This window comes from Manacus candei, unplaced genomic scaffold (genome assembly GCF_025592945.1).
Source record: "Manacus candei isolate 608988 ecotype Guabito, Panama unplaced genomic scaffold, ASM2559294v1 h1tg000048l, whole genome shotgun sequence".
Lineage (NCBI taxonomy): Eukaryota > Metazoa > Chordata > Aves > Passeriformes > Pipridae > Manacus > Manacus candei.
This window is the reverse complement of record NW_026138096.1, coordinates 7,954,965-7,976,382: the sequence shown is the minus strand read 5'-3', so window position 1 is coordinate 7,976,382 and position 21,418 is coordinate 7,954,965. Positions and strand designations below refer to the sequence as shown.

The window sequence follows — 21,418 nt, the reverse complement described above, 5'->3', positions numbered from 1 at the left end:
AAAAAACCACCCAAACTACCCTAAACCTTTGCCCTCTCTTAATCCATGTACAAGAGGAGGTGTTTTTTTTTTTAAATGTGCTCCCCCCCCAACCCTAACCCTAAACCCCCCTCCCCCTGAAATAAAGGCAATTGATAGGCTCATAAACAAATACCAAACATTAAGTCCTAATCTCCATATAGGGGAGCCTGACCCTTTTTATGGAGAGAGAGGGTAGAGGGAGGAAACGGGGCCAGGAGTTTGAGGTTTAATGCTTATTAAAGTTTTAGTGGGTGGGAAAATGCAATCAATAAATTTTGTTTAATGCTTCGAAACTGGTGTTAGTTTTCACTAGCTACACTGGAGAGTAGTTTTCATTTTGAAACTAGGACACTCGTAGTTGGAATGACAATTAATGTGGAGTGAATATGGTCCCAGTTGGAAGGCGATTTTTTGAATAGCATGAAAACTCCCCCCACCTCCCCGCCTTGGCTCCGGAGTGGGGTAGCTTCCGTTTTTAATTAGCAAACCAGGCAAAATTTAGCTCATTGTGTCTTTCTGCTCCTTTGGCCCACTGGATAGCTTGGATTTCTCCATCTTGCTGTCTTGAGGCTGTTCTTTTTATTTTTTTTCTTCAGTTTTGGTGCGGGAAGCAAGGGGGGGGGCCTTCAGGATACTTAGGATTAAAGTCATTGTTTGGGGGTATTTGCAGCCAGCTGCCTGCATTAAATGAAGATTAGAGGAGTGCACATTAAAAGTGCAAGGGAAATGCAGAGGACCTGGGATTTGGGAGCTGCATAGCTGTGAACCGAAGGGGAAAGGTTGGGGCTTTATGGCAAATTTTTTCTGGTGCCATGTGATCTTAAAGCCCACTTCAGAAAAGCATCACAAGTACCAGAGAAGCATCACAAGTAGCTGCCAGGGCAAAGCTAGCCTGGGAAATGTAAAGGAAACAGGAGCATTTGCATCCCTTAAAAAGTTACTCTGAGGTAAACCTAAACTTCTGGGCCTGGTGAACTTACGTATTGCTTAAAAATTCATCTGCAAGAGCACTTAAGAGGTGGGGAAGGTTTGATAGAATTCACTAAATAGCTGAAAGCCCACTCTGGAGGTCAAAACTCCAATAATTAATTTTTGAAGGATTTTTAGGAAGCAAATGAGACAGTAGAGGAAGATCCCAGGAAAAATAACTTAAAAGAATTATTCAGCAAAGTGTGTTTATTCTTTTAAGTACTTACAAGAAGGTTTAAAAGTATTTTCAAAGATAAAGTGGCTTTCCTTTCCTTATACTTTGTTGAGCACTCATTTTTGTAAGCTGCCATCCTTGTTGCAAACTTTGCTAAGTGCTTGGTGCACTTCATCTACAAAACCCCTCCAGGTAACCTGGTCCAGTGAAGCAGGAGGGATGGTGTGGTGCATTAATGCTGAAGATCTCAGGGCCTCCACAGTTTAGTAAGACCAAGTTCTGCTCTGATGGAGTCTGGGGACAAGCTTTGCCCAGTCCATTGGGATGCTGGGAAACCTCATTCTGTGCCTCAGTTTCCACAGCTGCCGCCACTGGCTTTGAAAGGGCTCGTGGTAGTTGCTTTCTTGCTGCAAAGCTGAGGTTTTTTTGGACTTCCTCGGGCATGTGGAGCAGGAATGTAAAACATCAGCCGTTTTGTGGTGGGATCTGTCTGTCAACATCAAACCGGGATGCCCCTGCTGTGCTGTGCAAAAGCTGAGGCCAAGTTGGCCACTGTTCTTCAGAAGCAACAAAAGGAAGACACCAAAAGGATGACAGCACAGTCTCTTGTGCTCCACCAAGGATCAGCCCCAGCGGGTGTCCTGTCACTCTGCCTTGAGCAGGGAGTGGTCTGGGTTGACCACGTTTGGCCACCGTGGTTGGGTGAGGTGGGCTGTGTGATATGCAGGCAAATAGCTGCAAGGATGTGCTCACCTGTGCCAGGCTGGGACTGATGTCATCCCCACCGTGAGCGTGGGCCGCTGAGAACTGACACAGCTCGTTGCTGCCCTCCTTGAGGAAAGCACAAAGACTTCGGCACCTGGGAGAGCAGGGCATGCAATGGGCATCCCTGAGCAGGATGGGGACCTCAGCATCCCCATGCTGCCTGCTGTCTGCTGCTCCCTGTCTTTAGGGACCACTGATGAAGTGGAGGACATTTCACGTCAGTTCTTTTGTTTCTGTTAAAAAAATTATGTGCAGAACTCTGAGCTAGCTAGATACGAATGAGTGGTGGTTGCTTCCCTGTTTTATGTTTTGAGTTGGGAACCAAGGAAAGTGAGTGTACAGTCTGGCCAGATTTTAAGGAAAATTCCCCGTCACTGTCTGTTCCTTTAAGGCAGCAAAGCCCCGGCTGAAGGCTGTCCTTGGGACCATCTCTGGGCTCTCAGCAGCAACCAAAGTTTTTTGCCTCTTGAGAGGGTTTACATTCTTGTTTTTTTAGGTGTAGCCAGGAGACCTCTTTGATTTGTTCTCTGGCGGGTTTTTTTGTCCTGCTCAGGACTTTCTAAGTGTCAGAGAGAAATCCCTCTGGCCAGAGTGTTTTTGTAACTGTTTTAGCTTTGTGACGATTTATTTCTTCTAACTCTCAGCACCTGAATTGGGTGATCTGAGAAAACAGTCCATTAAAAGGAGGATACTGTAGAGTCCTGATGAATCCTGTTTTCTACTTGGCCGATGGAACAGAAAGCTAATTGCCAGTAGTAAATCCATTCAAAGAAGGGCTGGAGGGAGAGAGAAAAGCTAATATTCCTCCTTGAATGCCATTTAATCTCTGAAACCTTTCATGCAGATGTAAATTAGGATTTGCACAACAGAGTCAACAGTTGCTCTGTAGATAAGGCAGATTTGCAACATCTGCTTTTTCCATTCTGGAAGCTCTTCCAAAGTCTCTGTCGGGGATAGCCAAGCTAAACACTAGAGATTTTTTTTTATTCCTTTCCATAATCTCTTGTTTATAAAGAAAGCTGCATATGACAGAACTAAACCTGGTTATTGTTCTGCTAATTCTCTAGGAAAAAGGTTTGCTTTTCTCCTAAAACAGATTTAAGAAAACCCCCACAGGGTTGTAATACAGAGCAGCACACTTACTTGTTAATATCTGTGGAAGAAATGCTGTCCAGTAACAACTGCGTAGGCCACTGCAGTGGTAATACAGTATAGACAGTCTACTTTGCATTGTTATTATTAGGAAAGCTGTTATAAGCTCTAGGAGAACTGCCTCCCTCTAAGCAATTACGTGCAATAGGTGAGAGATAAAATAGCACCTTTGAGTGACCTGGTCTAGTGGAAGGTGTCCCTGCCCGTAACGGGAGGGTTGGAACTATATGATCTTTAGAGGTCCCTTCCAACCCAAATCATTCCGTGGTTCTATGGTTCTGTGAAATAATGGAGGCAAACCCTTTTTCAGATGTGATTTCCTAAAGACACATTTTTCTGTCAGTTTAGGCTTTTACAGATACAGCCAGATGTTTTATTTTTGCAGTATTTTATTTCTGGGTGTGAACCCCACTGAGCAGGGGAGATAACCCAGCAGAACACCATTTTGGGAGATGATACTGCTTCAGCAAAGCATCCTGTGCTGCTGTGATTGCCAGAACCGCCCTTCCCAGAACAGCTGCAGCCTGACACTGGGAAGTCTGCTGTGAGAGGGGTCTTCACCTCAGAAGGGGAGAAAAGAGAGAAGACAGGATGTATATTTTATAAAATACTTAAAATTTTATATACAAAATATAATTTAAAACATATAATATACACAACATATATAGTATTATGTATGTATTTTATGTATTATATTTTTCTGTGAGGTGCCCTTTGGGATGGCAGAGCCATAGCCAGGCAGGGATGCTCCACCACTGGCACCATCACGGTTGTTGCAGGAAGGAGGGGAGGCTGTACCTTGCATAAAGTGCTGCCAAAAGTACACATATAAAAAGTACCCTGTCAGCTCCCTGTAGTGCAGTGAGGGTATGCAGCGACTTCAGGTGAGCTCTCTTGTCTTCGAGGCCGCTCCCTCGATCTTATCTGCCCTGAGAAGGCAGGTTCTTGGGTAAACAGGTGATCCCACGATCTTATCATGCCCACCTCTCCCAGGGGCTGCAGTGGTGCAGGGCCTGGGGCTGGTTTGGTGGTTTTTAATATCCCCCCCCCGGGGCTCATCTGCCTCTCTGGGGAGACAGAGGGAATGGCGTTGTGGCACAGTTTCCCATTCGTGGCATGGTTCTTGTGGGGAGGTGGCACTGGGACCACTTGTCGCCCTTCCTGGCTGCTTTTTAAATTTAAACTGGTACTAAATGAACAATGTTTGGCAAGAAAGGTGTTTTATTTCCCTTCTGGAGTTTGCTCTTCCCAATGCAGAAGTCCTGAGGTGAGGTGGGGAAGCAGCTCCATCCCAGGAACAGACACACAGGTATTGTGAAAAAAACACTTGAATATTATTCACTGGGTGAATAATTCTGTGGGCCTCAGTTAACACAGGTAGGACACTTATGTAGAATAAACCAGGGCTAAATATGTAGGACACGGTGCTGGTCTGAACCTGGAGATAGTCTACATGTTCTTTGCCATCATGACCGTGTTCATCCCACTGATGCTGGAGATTTCTGTACCCCTCCAGCAATTATTCACCAGCTCAGTGGCTGAATTCCTGTGATCCCCCTGGGAACGGGGTAACAAGCTCAACAGGAGAATGCTCTGGCATGGCTGTTGCTCTGTGATCCTGTAATGTATCCTGTCACGGTGGATTTGGTGCAATAAAATACATAGAACAAGAAACGTTTTCAAATTAACCTGAAGAGAGAAATGCGTGGAGCACTGCTGTCTCTCTGCTTGTTAACATGCCAAATACAGCTTGTCCAGCTTGAAAAGGGAAAAATATGATCCGCTTAGAAATGAGCCTTAGTCCATTCCAGCACCAGGCTGTGAAGCAATCCTGAAAAGCCTCTCGGGGATTGCCAGGGTTCAGGGTACTGTGAGGAATCTCTTACTGGTGGTACTGAAAGTCATGTGCCTCAAAGCCGCAGTGGAGGGGAGTCCCAGTGGGATTTTAGTTGTGTGGTGAATGTTCCACTGCTGCAGGATGAAGGAAAAGGATGATGATGGGGGGATGCATGCACCCCACCGGAGCAGTTCCTTGGGAGGCTCCTGAACACTTTGGTGTTTTGAAAAGCAGGATTGCGGGAAGCTGTTGTGGGGGAAAAAACACAGATGAAGGGAAATAAATGGATGGAATGTCCTGGAACCAGGACCCAGCACCCTGTGAGGTGACGTTGGACCCCTCACCACACTCACCCTCCCACAGGCACTGTGGGCCTTTGCTGCCCGGGAGCAGTCCCCAGCAGCAGTACTGCAGCAGCAGCTGGAAACAGTCCCTGACACTGAGGAGGGCACCAGCCAGGCCCTAGTTTGGCTTGGAGTTTTTTGGGACCATAAGCAGCCCAGTAATAGCCCACCAGCCTCCACATCCTCGTCTTTTCGTGCCTGAAAAATAAATAACTTGAGAGCTGCATGCGTTAAAACAAAAATAAAACATTTCCAGCCAGGAACAAGTATTGATGTCTAAGAGGAGCAGACAGCTGATGGAAATACTGACACACTTAAGCACTTGGAGCTGCGAACCACACAGAAAGTGAATTATCGCTGGGATGAGCCAAGCAGCTACAGAGATGAAGTATCTTATCCTTATAAGTGAATACATACAAAAACATTTTAGCATTGCTGGACCAACTGCTCCTCATTGTGGAAGGTGTTTCCTGGCTGGTTCCTGCCTTTTTGCTCTTCTGAACAGCTTAAAAATCGCCTCCTTTTCTGTAGTGTGTTTCCTACTGGCAGCAGTGATGCTGCTGCAAAAGCTGATCTCCATCAGATGCGTTTCTTGGTGATTCTCAACTCATTACTGCCTTGACTAAATGAATAAATGGTCAAATTTTAGTCATATCTTGGAAGCCCACAACCCAGACTGCCACCTTCTCTCAAAGAACCCATTAAAGCTGCAAACATGTTAGTCCCTGCTCTGCTGGCAAGTGGCAGAGTGGGCTCCTGTAACCCCTACATGAGTTAACTCCCTGGTAATTTATACCCTTCCACCTCCATTACCCAGTTTTATTGCTAAGCCTTATGACATCATATGGTCTGGAATATCCCCTGGGTCATTTGGGGCCAGCTCTCCTGGCTGTGTCCCCTCCCAATTCCTTGTGGCTGGATACTTGGCTTCAGAGGGGGCAACTTCATGGCTCCTTCATGTCTTGGTGTCTCTTGTTGTAAAGGTGTTGGAAACATGAGGCACTTGCCAGCTGGAAGGCAGGAAGGAGGTGCTGGTCTCAGGCACCCTGTGAGAGATGTGAGCTCTGGTTCCCTGCTCTAAACTCCAGCTGTTTTCAGCATGGAAATGAGACTGTCTACCCTTTTGGATTTATCTCTTATTTGAAAGCTATATAAGGAATGACAGTAACATTTTGTTCTTCAAGGTCACAGTTGGGCAAAGTGCTTAAAAGCATTTGAGTGCACATTTAAATACTTTGTGGAGGTCTCCAATTTAGGTCCTGTTTACTTTTTAAGGTATAGACACATAAACTGAAATTTGAAAGACAGTTTAGAGAAGTGAGATTAAGACCATTCTCCTTTTAATTCACCACTACATATTCCCAGATATTATTTCTGGTCAGTAGGAATAAAGTCACAAGAACCAAACTGTGCATCACAATATCTGCTGGACACTAACTGAGACGATTTGAGGGTAGAGATGCCAAAATAAACTTGTCAGAAAGATGAGATGATGCTTCATTCCGCAGAAGAAGCTTGAGAACCCAGTTCCTCTGCTGAGTCTAAAGTGACCTTCCTCTTAACTTCAGCATTCTCTATATACATTTTATAAAAATAGTTTGTTGCTGGAGTTATTTGCTTTTAAATGGCTAAGCAGTACAGTTTGGCTTGTGCTTAGTCTGGGCTTGTTCCTGTTCGGTAGGTTTATAATACAAAAGCCAAAATATACAAGTCTTGATCATTTGGCAAACATCTTTGGTAAAACTGTGTGTTCAGTGTAGAGGGATTGTGCAGCTGTGTGGGGCTTGTTTTCCAGTAGATTAAAGTAGCAAGAGGTTCCATCAGTCAACAAAGTTAGATCAGTACCCAGTCCTGCAAGTGTAAAGCTCTACACAGGGCTTTTTAATTTGAAGCCAAAATTTGTAACAGTGAAAAAATCTGTATAGTCTAGAGGAAGGAAGAAAAAAACTTGAACAGTTAAACCAGAATATTTCTCAACCATATTTTCCCCAAGGATATAGCCAAGTTGGGAAGAGACCATGGGTGAACACTCCATGTTCCAATGAGTGCTGGTCTGATAGGAAGGAGATGCTGGATGAAGCTGAGTTTTCTTTTTTGATTTACTAAAAGCATATGCTTTCAGGGAAAATCTTGTATTAAAAGGAAAAAAACCCCAAAACCAACACTTCAAACCTTTGACTGTATGAATACCTCAAAATTCTGGCCAAACCCTGAAATATTTGAGTTGGAATTGCTGCTGAGGTATCAGAGGAAAGGTTCTTTGTAACCCCAACGAGTGTGGGCTTTGCCTCCTGCGAGACGGTACCTCCCATGAAATACCACATTTTCAGGCTCCCAGAATTCCTTATTTCTACCCTGCAAGGCTATTGACTGAAACTTTTTTATATTTTTAATCTTTACATTTACAGAAGAATAAAAACGTGCATGACAAGAAAAGCAATACATTTTTTTCTTATAGCCTGCTCCAACTCTTTCACTTCAAGGCAAAAGAACAGCTTGAAGCCAGTAATACATCCTCAAGTATTCATAGCTGCTGTAATTGCATTGTTTTCACAGCAGAGTTATAGCCTATGAATATGTCTTTGGCTCTGTACTTTGTTGCACAGAGAGTTACTTTACCAGGGAGCTAGTGCTGGTTTCATTTATTTTACCTATTCTGGCCTGCATCTTCTGTCCAGCCTTCTGCATGTTTTCTTCAACCCACAGACCTTGCCTTTGGGTCACCCAAAGTCAGCTGAGAAATCTGGTTTGTCCCCAGTCCTGTTCCTTGTGTCCTGTCCTTGCTGGGTCTCGTAGGGTTTGTGGATGGATTCACGGGAAGAAACAAATGGAGATCCAGAGAGTGAACTGTGAACTTGTCAGCACACACTTATTTCTGCCAGATCACCCCCCCCCTTCGCAGCCCTGCGTGTTGTGGTGACCCCTGTGCAGAGGTCTGTGCTGTTTGTTGTGATGCACCTGGTGGGGTGCCCATGTTTTGGTCACTATAGGGGCAAATCTATCCTTGTGGATCAGGCAGAGACCTGACTGTAGTGTCACAGTTGCCACTTTGACATTGCTACCTGCCCGGGACAGGCAAGGCTTACCTCTGGCAAGGAGAAGGTCTGGGCCCGTGGAAGCATCAGTAGGGCAAATATAAGATATGTTTGCTTTTAAAATGCTTTTTCTGTCTCTTTGTACTTGCTTTTATTAATTCATTTCCATTTCTTTCTCCCTTTGCAGAATACTTGAGGAGCGAGACCGCCTTTCTGGAAGAGTTGGTGTTTGGAAATGGAGATACCATTGAACTTTCCTGTAACACCCAAGGCTCTTCTGTGTCTGTTTTCTGGTTTAAAGATGGTATTGGGATTTCACCTACCAACAGAACTCATATTGGACAAAAACTGTTGAAGATAATCAATGTGTCATATGATGACTCAGGGCTGTACAGTTGCAAGCCAAGGCATTCCAACGAAGTCCTGGGAAACTTTACAGTCAGAGTTACAGGTATGTGCAGAAATACAGCTGTCTCAGTGATTTTTTAATTTTTTATTCATTTATTTATTTTATTTTTACCCTTTCACGTATTCAGCACAGATGGTGATTTGTGGCGTTTGTCTGTAGGTCTCTACCTCTCTGGTAACTCCTGACAGTGATTAGACTGACAAAACAAACCAATTGAAGAATGCTTGTGTGTCCATACCAAATGTTAAAGCTTGATGTTAATACTGAGAGAGACTTAGAAACGGGGCTAGTCAGATTAAACCCCAAAATCCCCCCTAACACTCAAATAGATGCAATGTGCCCCAACAATATGCCTTTGAAGTCTTTTGTGAGTGAATGAACTGTGGCTCAGGGAGGTTAAATGACATTTTCCAGTTTATGTGACAAATCAGTGGCAGAATTATATGTAAAAACTCAGAGTTCCTGAAAACTGTTTCTCTGTTGTAGCTGATAAAATTCTGCCCTCCGTCTCTGTTATCACAGGTTGCTAGTTGTTTCAGAAGTAGCTTATCTGTAAACTGTGTGTACCTCAAAGTACTTCATCAAAGTTACTTGTTGGGATTCATATATTGCAAACAAGTACTGTGTTAGCAAAGCACATGCTGTCATTTGCTTGGCCACATTTTTTGTCATCAGGACAATAGGGCAAAACAGCTACAAGCTGCCCAAGCTTGCATCACTAAACAGAGAGTGCCAGAAAAATCTGTTGTCTCCAGATAGCTAAGGTCATCTCCATGATTTCAGGCTGATGCATTGGTAGATGGATACTCAGCATCTGCAAACTCTGCATCTGCGAGCAGATAGAAAACCTTCTGATGACACAGATTAAACCCCTGAGTTTTTGGAAGAATTAGTCCCTTGTGAATCTAAGGTTTTGAAAACTTTCCTATGCCCTTGTGCTGCTGGAGCTTTTTCAAGCATCCTTGAATAGTAGGTCTTTCCTCCAGAAGTTGAGTTCCCTCAGAAGGTAATGGTCTCTGTCTGAAAACCAAACACAGAGATGTTTGTGATTGTGAATCACATCCACTCCATAAAGAGCTTTCTCGTGCCAGCAATAGGATTTTGTGTAAGTGAATCAAACCATCGTGAGAATAAAAGCTTGTTTCAGCAAGCCTTTACCAACATCTGCTTTTCATTGAATGTTACTGGAGATTGCTGTGAATGCTTCAAGGTCATATCAATTAAATGGTTAAAGAAGTATTTGGCCCTTGAAAAGCTTTCTTTAACTAGGTACGATTATTGGAACTATCCAAGGAACTGCAGGTTGTTAGAAATGTTGCTCTCTCTGTTTTTTTCTAAGTGACATTAAAATGCTTTTGAGTTCAAGGGGCAGCAGGGAGGCAGGAGAGGGCAGCTGGTTACACACTCAAATGAAACAGCTGCCAGCCCCAAAAGTTCGTAAAGTGAGAAATTGTTTTTAATAGTGGAAGGACTGATAATCCTCTGCTTTTAAAAAGTTTAAGCCCCTGTATTTTTCCTCTTCGCTAATAATAGCTAATAACAGCTTAAGAACTAGAGAGTAACCTGAACCTGCTTTCTGACAGCATTATGAGTCTTTGATTCTATTAGCCCACTGTCATTACCACCAAAGTGCTGGTAATGTGGGAGTCTCTGTTTTAGCTGTCAGCAGCACTCGTTTTAAACTTTGAAGCCCTGCTTTCTGTGGCAATAGTGGCGCCTCTCGTATGCTCAGATATTTCTTCATAATTAGTATTGATTGCTCAGCGTGGCACTGCAGAGTTGAGATTGTTATCGGAGATCAGTGGTTTGTGTTCCCAGTTCTTAAAGGTAACGCTGGCAATTAGCTTAGGTGTCTGGTCAGGTGTTTATGTGGATACCTGATGTTTGGGGCTGGAGTTGTTCTCTATGTTAAAGTGGTTTAAATCTGTACTAACAGACTGGAATTGCTCTAATCTGTTTTCTTAAGTGAGTGAAACTAGGTTAGGTGAGTTTGGAATAGCCAATCTACACGTAAGTTCCATTTTCAGAGATGCTTCCAGATTTCAGGGGCATCCAAGGATTTTCAACACAGAACCATGAGATCTGAGTCTGCAACAGATTGACTGTTCTGCATTGTGCACAGTGAGATGCTTGATGCTGGAAGTAGAGCAAGGAGATGCTGGAGCTGGCATTTCAGGGCTGAGAACCAGGTTGATTAATCTCTTTAAATTTTCTGGTCTCTTTAAAATGCCTCTCTTGACAGACAAGGGCTTGAGTGTTTTGCTAGTTTACAAAAGTAAACGTACTGTCCCCTTAAAACCTGAGCACTTGGAGAGGATCACAAGTAGAGGCTGCATGCCCAAACTGATCTCCAGCCCTGTTGGCAGAAGCTCTATTTCTACAACCATTTCATGCACAGAACAGCCTTTGGATTTAGTGACCAAGCAGCATCCCTGTGATGAGCAAGGACTGCAGGCTGGTACCAGCCAACAGAGCTTTCAAAATACCCAAGGCTAAACATTACAAAACAGGTGACTAAACAAATTAAGCCTCTTTCCATTCATAATTAAGGCCTTTTTGAGAATATAATCTAACAGTTCTTGCTGATGCCAATACTTGACAATTTCTGCAAAAGATTGCTTATGATTTAAGTAAATAATAAACAGTTTATAATTTTTAGTCACCTTTTGAAAAAGGTGATGTTACAGTAACCTGAATAGGACAGTAGCTATGAACATGGGATATTTGGTCTTAGAATTTAAGCTGCACCTCTTATCTTAAACACAAGCAAGGGCAAAGACTTTTCTCAACCTTGTGAAAATGTTTTTGAGTTAGTTTAAAAATTGCTTCTACTCCCTGGTCCTGATGCATTCATTGGAAAGCAGAAGTGAACTTTAATCACATGTTAATATATGGGTAACCAAATCTGAGAGTGCAGAGCTGAGAACGTGCTGGTTTCTCTGTCAGTGCTGGTGGGGATTTGGCTCAGTGTCTGCCTTCGCCAGGACTTGAGTAAACCTGCTGGATCAGCCGAAACACCTAAACATCCACTTCACTTTCAGCAAGCCCCATGGCATTTCCCTAGTTCTGCTGCCAGCAGGACCTCAACTGTGGATTTGCAGTTAAGATACGTGCTTGAAGTCGTCTTTGAGACTCTGCCAAAGAGAAGGTGGAAAGCACAATGCGCCCCTGCAGTCTAAGGCAGGGAGATGGCTCCTGTGTTACTTGATTCTATGGATGGTGAATATAGGTCTGAAAGGTCCTTCCAGATTCTGCAGAGAAAAAGTATTCGTTGTTGCCTTTCCTTCTTTTTTTCCCCTCCTCTTCCCTCACCTCCCCCCCCTTTTTTTTTTGCCTTTGCATTTTCACCTCCACCGAGCTGGTCGGAGAACAGCAGAAAACTCAAGTGCATCTCAAAATAAAGGATGTTCTGCCTGGCTTGATCTAAAAGTACTGCTTTGCATTTCTGGACACGTGTTGAACACTCAGAAAGTTTCCTGTTTTCTAGTGTTTAAGGCCAAGTTCTTCTGCCACTGTCTCAGAATATAAAGGCTGCTGGGTTGATAGCATTTTGCCTTTAAAAGAGAAATTCCTGGAGATTATAGAAAGTCAGTGATGTTAAATCTTCAAGACTGAGCGCAGTACTGAACTGTACTAAATAGTGTAGACTAAATCAAACACTAAGCTGCTATTTGATAATGGGATTTACATTTACAGTAGTCATTTGGTGAAGGGAAGAGGGACTGAAACTTTATTGTGGACAGCTTGGAGAAGGTGAGATATTAGACCACATTAAAAGAAATAGTTCAGGATGTTTTGGAAAGATACAGATGGAAAATTCCCACCTGTTAACCTGTATTCAGTTACAGCCTCAAGGTGCCTCTGTGGGAGGAATACAACCCAAGGGAACTGGTTCACAGAGTAGCCATCAAAATGTCAATGGAGAAGTTCAAAAGCTTTGGTCTTTCTTAGTGGTTGAACAAGGAATTAATGAAAGGAGACATGGCAGGGGTATATTGAGTTAAAAGAAAAATGCAGGGAAAGTGAATTAGAAATGCTGACCTGTAGCTCTGAGACATGGCTCAAATAAAAAGTCTTCAGAGTGAATGCTAGAGGGGGAAAAAAAAAGCAGTCAGACAGCTTGTTCTGCGAAAAGAAACTTTCCATTTTGGAATATCTTTTGTATTTATTAGGAGAAGAGCATTTCACACAGGAAGAAGTATTTGGCATGGGACCCCAGTTTCTGGTTGCAGAGCACTGGCAAACTCATGACACCTCTCTCCCAGTTCAGAAAGCTCCTGGCTAGTTGTCCCTGGCCCAGCAGCATCAGAGGGATAGGCTGGTGGAGCTGCAGGGAAGGGTGACCCATCAGTTGATTGTCCTCCCTTGCTGAAACCCACCATGACACCAACAGCCTCATCCAGCATGATGTCCCCACATACCATCCTCTTTCTGCTTCACTTCTTTTTCTGTGTTCTCCCAGATTCTCCTTCGTCGGGTGATGATGAAGATGACGACGATGAGTCAGAAGATACAGGTAATTTGTTTTTCTGGGGTACAGAGGCCTTTTCTTTCAAGGGGATGTGGCTCCCAAGCAGGGCAGCTCATCTGGATGTTCATTTGGTTGGACAGCAGCTTGTTCTTTGTGTTGAAGTCAGTGACCTTAGGGTGGTACCATGATGATGTTTATCTAAAAATTTAGAAATAGCTGCCAGAGTGGTATAGCTGCTGTGGAATCCTGCAGCAGCAGTTGTGTATTTTGGAGACTCAATGCTGCAAATCTGAATTGATGAGTAGTTATAAATCCTCCTTGCATGCAAATCCAGACAAACCCATTTACCATATTTATTTTTTTTTTACTACACTGACATTACACGAGTGTCGTACCATTTCAAACCTTGGACTGCTTTACTTTTAACTGTTTCGATTCTGGTCCTTACCAGCATCTTGGCTGGAATCAGAGCATAAAATTTACACTAACCAAGGGCCAAATTTACTGATGCTGTAAGTGAGAGCAACCCCTTTGGATTTACTGGCTTTTTCTTTTTTCTCATGTGGAGAAGGGAGTCCCAGGACAGAGCCTCTCGGTGCTTTTACTCTGAATCTCTTTCAATCCTAGTGCTGGTTTCTTTAAGTGCAGTAGCATTAATCAGGATCATTACATGCTTCAGAGGCATTAGCGTTGCGTTTTATTCTGCTCTTTGTATTTCTGCAAAGTGAGCTGCCTGGGTGTATGTGTTTTTAATAAATAAATGTCTTGTATTTGAACTCCTAATCAGCTACGTACACTGGCAGAAGTTCAACACAACTGGAAAATCTCTCCTGCCCATAGTGTTGGACATGCAGGACTCTTTCAAACGTAATAAGTTCATAGCGCTGTTGTACAGTATGTGGGCAGTAATGGTAAGTTACAGTGCCAGGAGACCCATCAGCAGCAGTTAGTGGTTTTCTGATAGCTTTTAATTAAGGACCAGACCCTAGGAGGTGACAAGCACCTTTGCAGAGCTGCTCAGGGCTCCTGGTGCCTGCTTGAAACATGGTACAGGCAGAGGGAAGGTCTGGTTTGGTCAGGATTTGTTCCTGCTGCAGAGCAGCTTCTGATGAGCACAACTAATCATTCAGTACATTTTTTTTTATGTGGTTTGTAGAGAACTCGATCTCTTAGCAACAGGTATCACAAAACATCAGCTGGTTTATGGTACAGAAAGACGTTTTTCTTCACTGAAAAGGAAAACACACGTTTCTCTGCATGTATTTATAGCCTGTTTTCTGGGTCTTCTTGACTTCGGGCTGTCTCTTTTTTTAGACCTGGTGGCTGGCTTTCCTGAAGGGTCTCATTGTAAAAAGTGGGATTCTCTTCTGCTTTAAAAATGGTTGGTTAGCTTAACGTGTCTGTGTGGTGAAACCTCATGGCATTTTGTGACGTGGATGTGCTTTATGTTGCTTTCTTTGACATCAGATCCTCCATCTGGCCTTCGCAGATCTCTTGAATCTGGGGAGCCATGCTGTTAACCCTGGTACCACCACTGCTGGGACATCCCGCCAGGAATAGGGGCTGCAGGACCATCCCAGGCAGGCAGTCACAATGTAGCCAGTGCCATGTCCTCTGGAGAGCCCAAAGGCCTGGGTCCTTCATCTCCTGTGGCAAAATGTGCCCTACTAATGGGGTGTATGAGCCCCTGCATGGCCATCAGACATAGCCGGTCAGTAGTTAGAGGAGGAAAGGCAACAAACACACTTTCATGCAAAATTAAAATACCATAGAAACATAGGATGGTCAGGGTTGGAAGAGACCTTAAAGATCATCTAGTCTATATAACTGATAGTGTTTCGTACTTAGGGGTAGTTAATTCATCCAGGACTGGCTCATTGGATGTTGCCATACAGTACATCACTGAATAAAATGATTGTGTCCTGCCCCTTGTGATGATAAGTTACTTTTCTGTCTTAATTGTGTTGCTCGAGAGAGTTTCTTATCCTCATATAATGGAGAGCTTGGAAAGCTGGTTCCCATAGCGTCATGAGTTTGAAGCCAATCTTACTAGTTTTAGGGTTTTGATGAGCTGGAAATACTAAAGCAAGAGGATGAGAGGAAATTTGTCCTAAAAGAAGTTAATATTTGGTTCAAAACGTCTTGGAGAGCATGAAGACAGGCCCTCCACATGGAGTGGCCTGCTCTGCTCACCGTCCTTCAGGCTTCCTCTCTGAAGGGCAGTACAGAAACAGGGCATCCCTTAGGGATGAGCAGCAGAAAAGTATAAGGAGGAACTTCAGCGCCTTCAAATCATCAGCCTGTTTGTTGCAACCTTGTCACAAACCATGATCCATCGGCCTTTGCAAAAAGAGGCTTTCCAATACCTCTGTTCTCTACAGCTGTTTTTCCTGGCCCTGAAACAAAAACAAAACTCCCTTTTCACACGCTGCACTTCTGCCCCAGTGCTCCCTACCCCTCTGTATCTGTTTGTTTGGAGCCCCCACTGCGCAGCCCCAGCACCTTCAAAGAGCCCCTATAATCTCCAATTAAATCTGGCTGTGGCCTAGGAGGCGTCAGCTGGGGAAATTACACAATTAGGGTTGATTCTGCCTGCCACAGAATTTGGTGGCAGCTCCTAATTGCTAAATGAGCACTCGGTTGTATTAATTATTCCAAGTATCGCTCTCAGTTTTTTTTAATTGGTCATTCCAGTTGGATGGGTGGCCGGTGTCTTTGACGAACAAAATGGACCATCAGGCTTAGTGTTTGATGATGGGAAAGGGCCTGTGATAATGTTTGTGGGTCCCTTTTTTTTTTTTTCACACCTGCACATGCAAAACCATTGCCGGTAATTAATTTAGAGAGAGCAGGTCTAGAAATTTTTCCTGTCTTTCATCCTTCCTCCTTTCCCGCTCCCAAAAGTCTCTGGAGCTTTGCAAGCTTTGCTTGAAAAGAAGAGTTAGCAACATTTTCAGCCCCTTAAAAAGTGGTAATGAAAGGACTCAGGGGGCAGAGCAAACCAAAAGCAGGGATGTTTTGTTCGCTGCTCCGGCAAGTGAGAACAAAGGCACTGTTTTCAATGTGTAGACGCTTTCTTCCAGTTCCAGTTTGACTGGAGAGCGGTGCCCTGTTTGAGTCTTGGCACACTGGCAAGCCCTGAGTCTCACAGAAGAGCACCCAAACGAAGGGAAAGCACTCAGGGAAGAAGCTGTGTCTAATTGCAGGAGGCAGGAGCGAGTCCTGCCTTTGCTCCATATGGAGAATATCCCCAGCTGGAAACTTTCCTGGGCTCCTTCTTGCTTGTCTCTGATGTCTGATAGCAAAATCTCCCTTGGCTTCAGCGACAGCATTTGCAACCAGTGAGTTGATGGGTCTCCTGTGGGATTCAAACTCATCTTTTGAGTGAGAAAATGGGGTAAAACATCACCCTGCAGCACACACAGCTGGTGTGGAAAGGGTAAGGATCCCAAAAAGCACAGCACAAGGAGGCCCCTGGTCCTGGCAGGGTGACCATGCGATCCAGTTACACCCCAGTGCCCAGTGAGTGTCACGGGCACCATAAAATGGAATTTATTGTAGGCAGATATGTTAATCAGACAACAAACAGCAGGTTATTTGTCTGCCCTCCTTAGTGGTAGCAAAGGGGGACTTTTCCATCTGTGCCTGGCCTTTCCCATAACTCTCCCTTGTAGCCCTGTGAAGTCCCCAGGAAATCGGGGTGCATCTCCAAAAGGAAGCGTTCGGACAGAAAACAGCCCATGCTTCAGAAACCAGAGACCAGACGTCTCCCAACGTGGTTTCTGGAGCTCCCTCCTCTTCAGCCTTCACAACACCACCCCAAGTGTCCTCCTCCACATTTACTCCCCTGCTGCTGCCTGGGGTTTTGCCCAGCCTTTGCTTGGTTTCTGCCCTTTCCAGTTCATCTGATAGCAAAAGCATTTTACCATCAAGACCTGCTCTTTCTTCAGGGATTGCACACACTCTTCTAACATTTTTTGAGGATATTCCCCATTTTTGTTCAGTTCTACCATTTGGAATGGTAGATGTCTACCTGATGTCCCGGTTTAGCCCACATTTTCACGTAGTATTTGAGGCCCCCCCTGGATGTGTCATGTGTTCAGAGCGAAGTTTTTAGCTGGGATTTTGCAGGAGCATGGGAATTGCGGGGATTCCTCCTTTTGTTGCTGCCTGTGCCAGCCGTTCCCCTGCCGTATCCGGTGCCATCCTGGCAAGAAAAGGGCCCTTAAGCAGTTTCGTTGTTTAAAAAATGAGGCGCGTACGCGGGATGGGTGAGCACAGATCCCTCTGATACATGGGGCTGACTCTGATAGGCATCACAGAGCATTGTGCAAGGGAGGCTGAGGGCAGATGCAAACCCTCAGTACTGGATTTCCCTCCCTGGGACAGCGTTACTGAGGTACCTACATCCAGTTGCAGAGGTGTGAAAGCAGATAAACCATGAGAGCGATGTCTCTAGCAAATGGAGGGCCTTCTGGATGTAGCTCCTGACATCCAGATCATCATGGTCAGGTGGGCTTTGCAAGGACAGAGGACCACGAGGAGAGTGTTAGTAGGTGCTAAAAATAGGTGGGTGCACAGATTGCCCTGGCTGAGCTTTATGACCTTGCCTGCAATATCCCTGGAGCTGGAATGCAGCAGGGAGCCTGTGTGGGGGACACTGGGGACTTAAACCAAGTCATCACTGACTTACCTGGAATTGCAACAAAATGTGTGTCATGGAGCCAGATGCATTAGGGCTAAGTGCACCTGGGGAGTGCTGGAGAAAGGAGAGAGCTCCTGTGCATCTCAAAGGCATTCAGCAAGAGGTACAACTTTGTACACAGTTGTCATTAAGGGGAAGGGGATTACAGAGGCTTCAGAGTAGCGCTGAGATGGGGCTGTGATGCTGGATGGTGATGATCCTGAGCATCGTCACTGTTGCAGGAGAGACCAGCAGTGATGCTTTCCCAACAGCCTTGGCAGCCATTGTGTTCTCCAAGACAATTCTTGAAGGGCCAGCACCTTCAGTTTGTCTTGGCCAGAAGCACACAAGTCTCTGCAACTGGTGGGTTTGGGTGCTCCATGTCTGAGCACTTCCTGCACATCTGGAGGAGATGCCATTTACCCTCCTTGGCCTCCTTTTTGCCTCCTTTATAGCCCAAACACTGCCCCCCCACTGCCAAACACATTGCCCCCATCTCCCTTTGGCCTCAGCGTGGAGCACAGACCTGGGGGGCTAGATGTGGCCCCAGTGTGGCAGGAGAAACACAGTATGTACAGCTCTGCAGTGTTTCCTTTAGCAGAAATGAAAGCTCAGGAGGCTTTTTTAAAAAACTTTTTCTTTCTTTTAAGTATAATGAGTTTGCTGCTGCTGCTGCCTTAATTTGGAGTTAATATGTAATGTTTGTAACACAGCCAAGGAACGTAGCTGTACTTGAGGCAGATTATAAAAGGTATCTCATGCTAACACTGGTGTTTTAAAACTTATCCCTGTTCAAAGGTAACATGAATCTTTAAAACTAAAATCACTCGTACTTACAGAACATAAACATGATAAACCAGTTTGGCGCTGGCGCGTTTTTTTCTTTCCTTCCCTTAAGGAGGCTACACTACGTTTGTACTCACTGAGGAGGAACATTTTCCAGTGCACTCAGCTCACACTTTTTCTCTGCTCCCTTGCTGGCCCATCAGCATTCTTTTACAGTTCTAACATCTTTCTGCTGTTTATGCTTCTTGGCTACTATTGTCTGTATCTTTTTACATGCTGAAGCCAGGTTCTCATCCTGATCTGGGATAACTCTACTTGTTGATTTAAAAGCAACCACTTTAGATTTATACTGGCATTACCAAGACAAGAACCTGGTCATGAACCTTTCATCACAAAGCCAAAATGCAAACACCCTGTCTACGTCTATGAGAGTCATTTAGCTGGAAAGCGTTTCTGTGTCATTTATCTTGACTGCAGCAGGTAGCAATTTAACTGTCACTCCACACATGCCAAATCCTCCTCAAATGCATCTGCTCACCAGCTGATATCCTCTGTGGCAGAAAGGGGCCTGTTCAACTTGGTTTTTCCTTTCTCAGGTGTCCCCTTCTGGACCCGGCCAGATAAGATGGAGAAGAAGCTGCTGGCAGTTCCCGCCGCCAACACCGTTCGCTTCCGATGCCCAGCGGGTGGAAACCCAACTCCTTCCATCTACTGGCTGAAAAACGGCAAAGAGTTCAAAGGGGAGCATAGGATTGGGGGCATTAAGGTAAGGACTTGGTTTGGATCTCAGTTTTTGTTAGTAGTTTTCTACCAACTATAAAATTGTATTTCACAGCGATTAGCGTTGGTGGGTGTAAGAGCACTGTCCTGACTGTGTAGAAACAAGGGTGGTTTCTGCACCCTTAGGAATTGCTTGACACCAGAGTTTTAAAAAGGACTGCTGTCCTTTGGGATTGAAGGCTAATTCCTTCTGAGTTTGTCTATAGTGGTCATTCAGGGAGTAGGTAGAAATGGGGCTGGGTATATGGTTGCATTGTGAACAATGATAAAAATGCAAGAGCAGAAACTTCTGTCCTAATTTCTGGAGATCAACCCAGTGCATTGAGATGTGTTAGACCAAGGCTGTAGCTACTCCCAGCTTTCAAGGAAAACCTATTCAGTATCCTCTGAAGGTATAGGAAGGACCTCACCAAAGAGCTGGACACTCATGCTGGTAGTCATTAACATTTTTGTGGTATAAATCACTGACCCTTGGTCAAGTGTTGGATTCCCTTGTAGCCAGAGTAATAGCATCTGCTCCTTGGCTGTTCCCTCCTGCCTTTCTACCATGAGGTGTTCTGGAAAATGCTCTGGCTCATGTTTATAGATGGAGCTCAGGGACACTAAACCTTAATGCAGTCGAACTATTTAATTAGCCATAAGTTTCTGTGCTACTGTATATGATGAATTATTTTAAAAGGAAAATCAGCTTTTCTCTGATTTTGTTGTTGTTGTTATTACTTAAGGTGACAGTAAGACTATTTTACTCTTTTTTTGTTTTATTTGGGGAGAACAAAACTGGCAGTAGCTGATTATAACAAAATCATCATAGCAGGAGGGACTCCTAAGCAAGAATTTTTGTTTGCACTGTACCAGCCCTGACATATCCCTGGGCTGCCGCTCAGGAGAGAAGGTGACTTGTAGGAAAGCACTTTCATCAGTACTTGGAATAGCTATGTGCTGATGCCTGCCACATCCGTAGTGTTTTGAAGGGGCACCAGGCACGCAAAGCGTGCCGTGCTCCAGAAACCAGAGAAGGATTCAAAAAAGCCCTCCCTCCCCACAGTTTTGGGCTGTTTCTTTCCTGTTAGCTCAGACCTGTTCCTGAAAGAGCCTTTTGTGATTGCTTCAGTGAAGGCTTTGAAGCTCCCTTCTCAGTCCTGTCCCTACTCCAACCGGGATGAGGCTGAGCGCATGCTCAGGTTTGGATCTTCTGAAAAGTTATGGAGGAAAAAGAAGTGGGGAGTCAGCTCCTGTGGGTAAACTGCTTTTCGGCAGATGACATTCACAAAGCACAAGCATCTTTTACTAATTGCAGGCTGTAAGGATCATCATGAAGTGTTTTCAGGCTTGCGTGCGCCGCTCCAACGGCTTCTCACTAAACTATGTGACATCAGCTGCACTAAATTATGCTTGCAGAATAAAATCTAAAGCTGAAAGCAATTCCCCTACCCACTTTCCAGGAGTTTTAATCTATCTTTGAGTTTAAATTGACACGTTTAATCCTCTGCAACATGGTAGTGAGTCTTTGGCATCGCTGTACTTTGTGTCTCTAGGGACACCTTCCAGCAACAAGCCAATGCTTAAAAGAGCTTTTGAAGGCAATGTCAGGCCAATTACAGGAAGATTGGTTTAAGCTCTCTATCTGTCTAGGTGTAGTTCTTTGTCCCATTTTTGATATAAAGACATCTCTCTCTCTCTGTAATTTTCCTTCCTTTATTTGCTTGCTTTTGCTCATGGGTCACAGTTAGGTGTAAGTAGTCTAGTATAAATCTCATCCAGTATAAATATACTGATAAGTATCAGCTGAGATTTGAACCAGAAAAGGAGATTGAAAACCTGCTCGATATCTCATGTATTTAAGATTTAAATTCCCTGTTACAACTTAACTTCATAACAGGATTAGGCAGCTTGAAAAGAATGGGCAAGATCCAGATCTGGCAGAGTTTGGTTGGCTTACTTCATCTCGAGGTCTGGTCTTAACCCAGAAATCCCTGAGCTGGGAATGTTC

At 44.4% G+C, this 21,418-nt stretch overlaps 1 protein-coding gene across 4 annotated transcripts in view; it reads left to right on the top strand.

Moving 5' to 3' along the window:
- The window catches only part of FGFR3 (fibroblast growth factor receptor 3), a 55,765-nt gene that overhangs the window by 12,444 nt on the left and 21,903 nt on the right, over positions 1-21,418 (top strand). For all 4 annotated transcript variants that reach the window (XM_051798563.1, XM_051798562.1, XM_051798561.1 and 1 more), the window contains exons 2-4: positions 8,486-8,749; positions 13,170-13,223; positions 19,245-19,414. In XM_051798563.1, the coding sequence (XP_051654523.1) occupies positions 8,486-8,749; positions 13,170-13,223; positions 19,245-19,414 (488 nt within the window). The remainder of the gene's footprint in view (positions 1-8,485; positions 8,750-13,169; positions 13,224-19,244; positions 19,415-21,418) is intronic.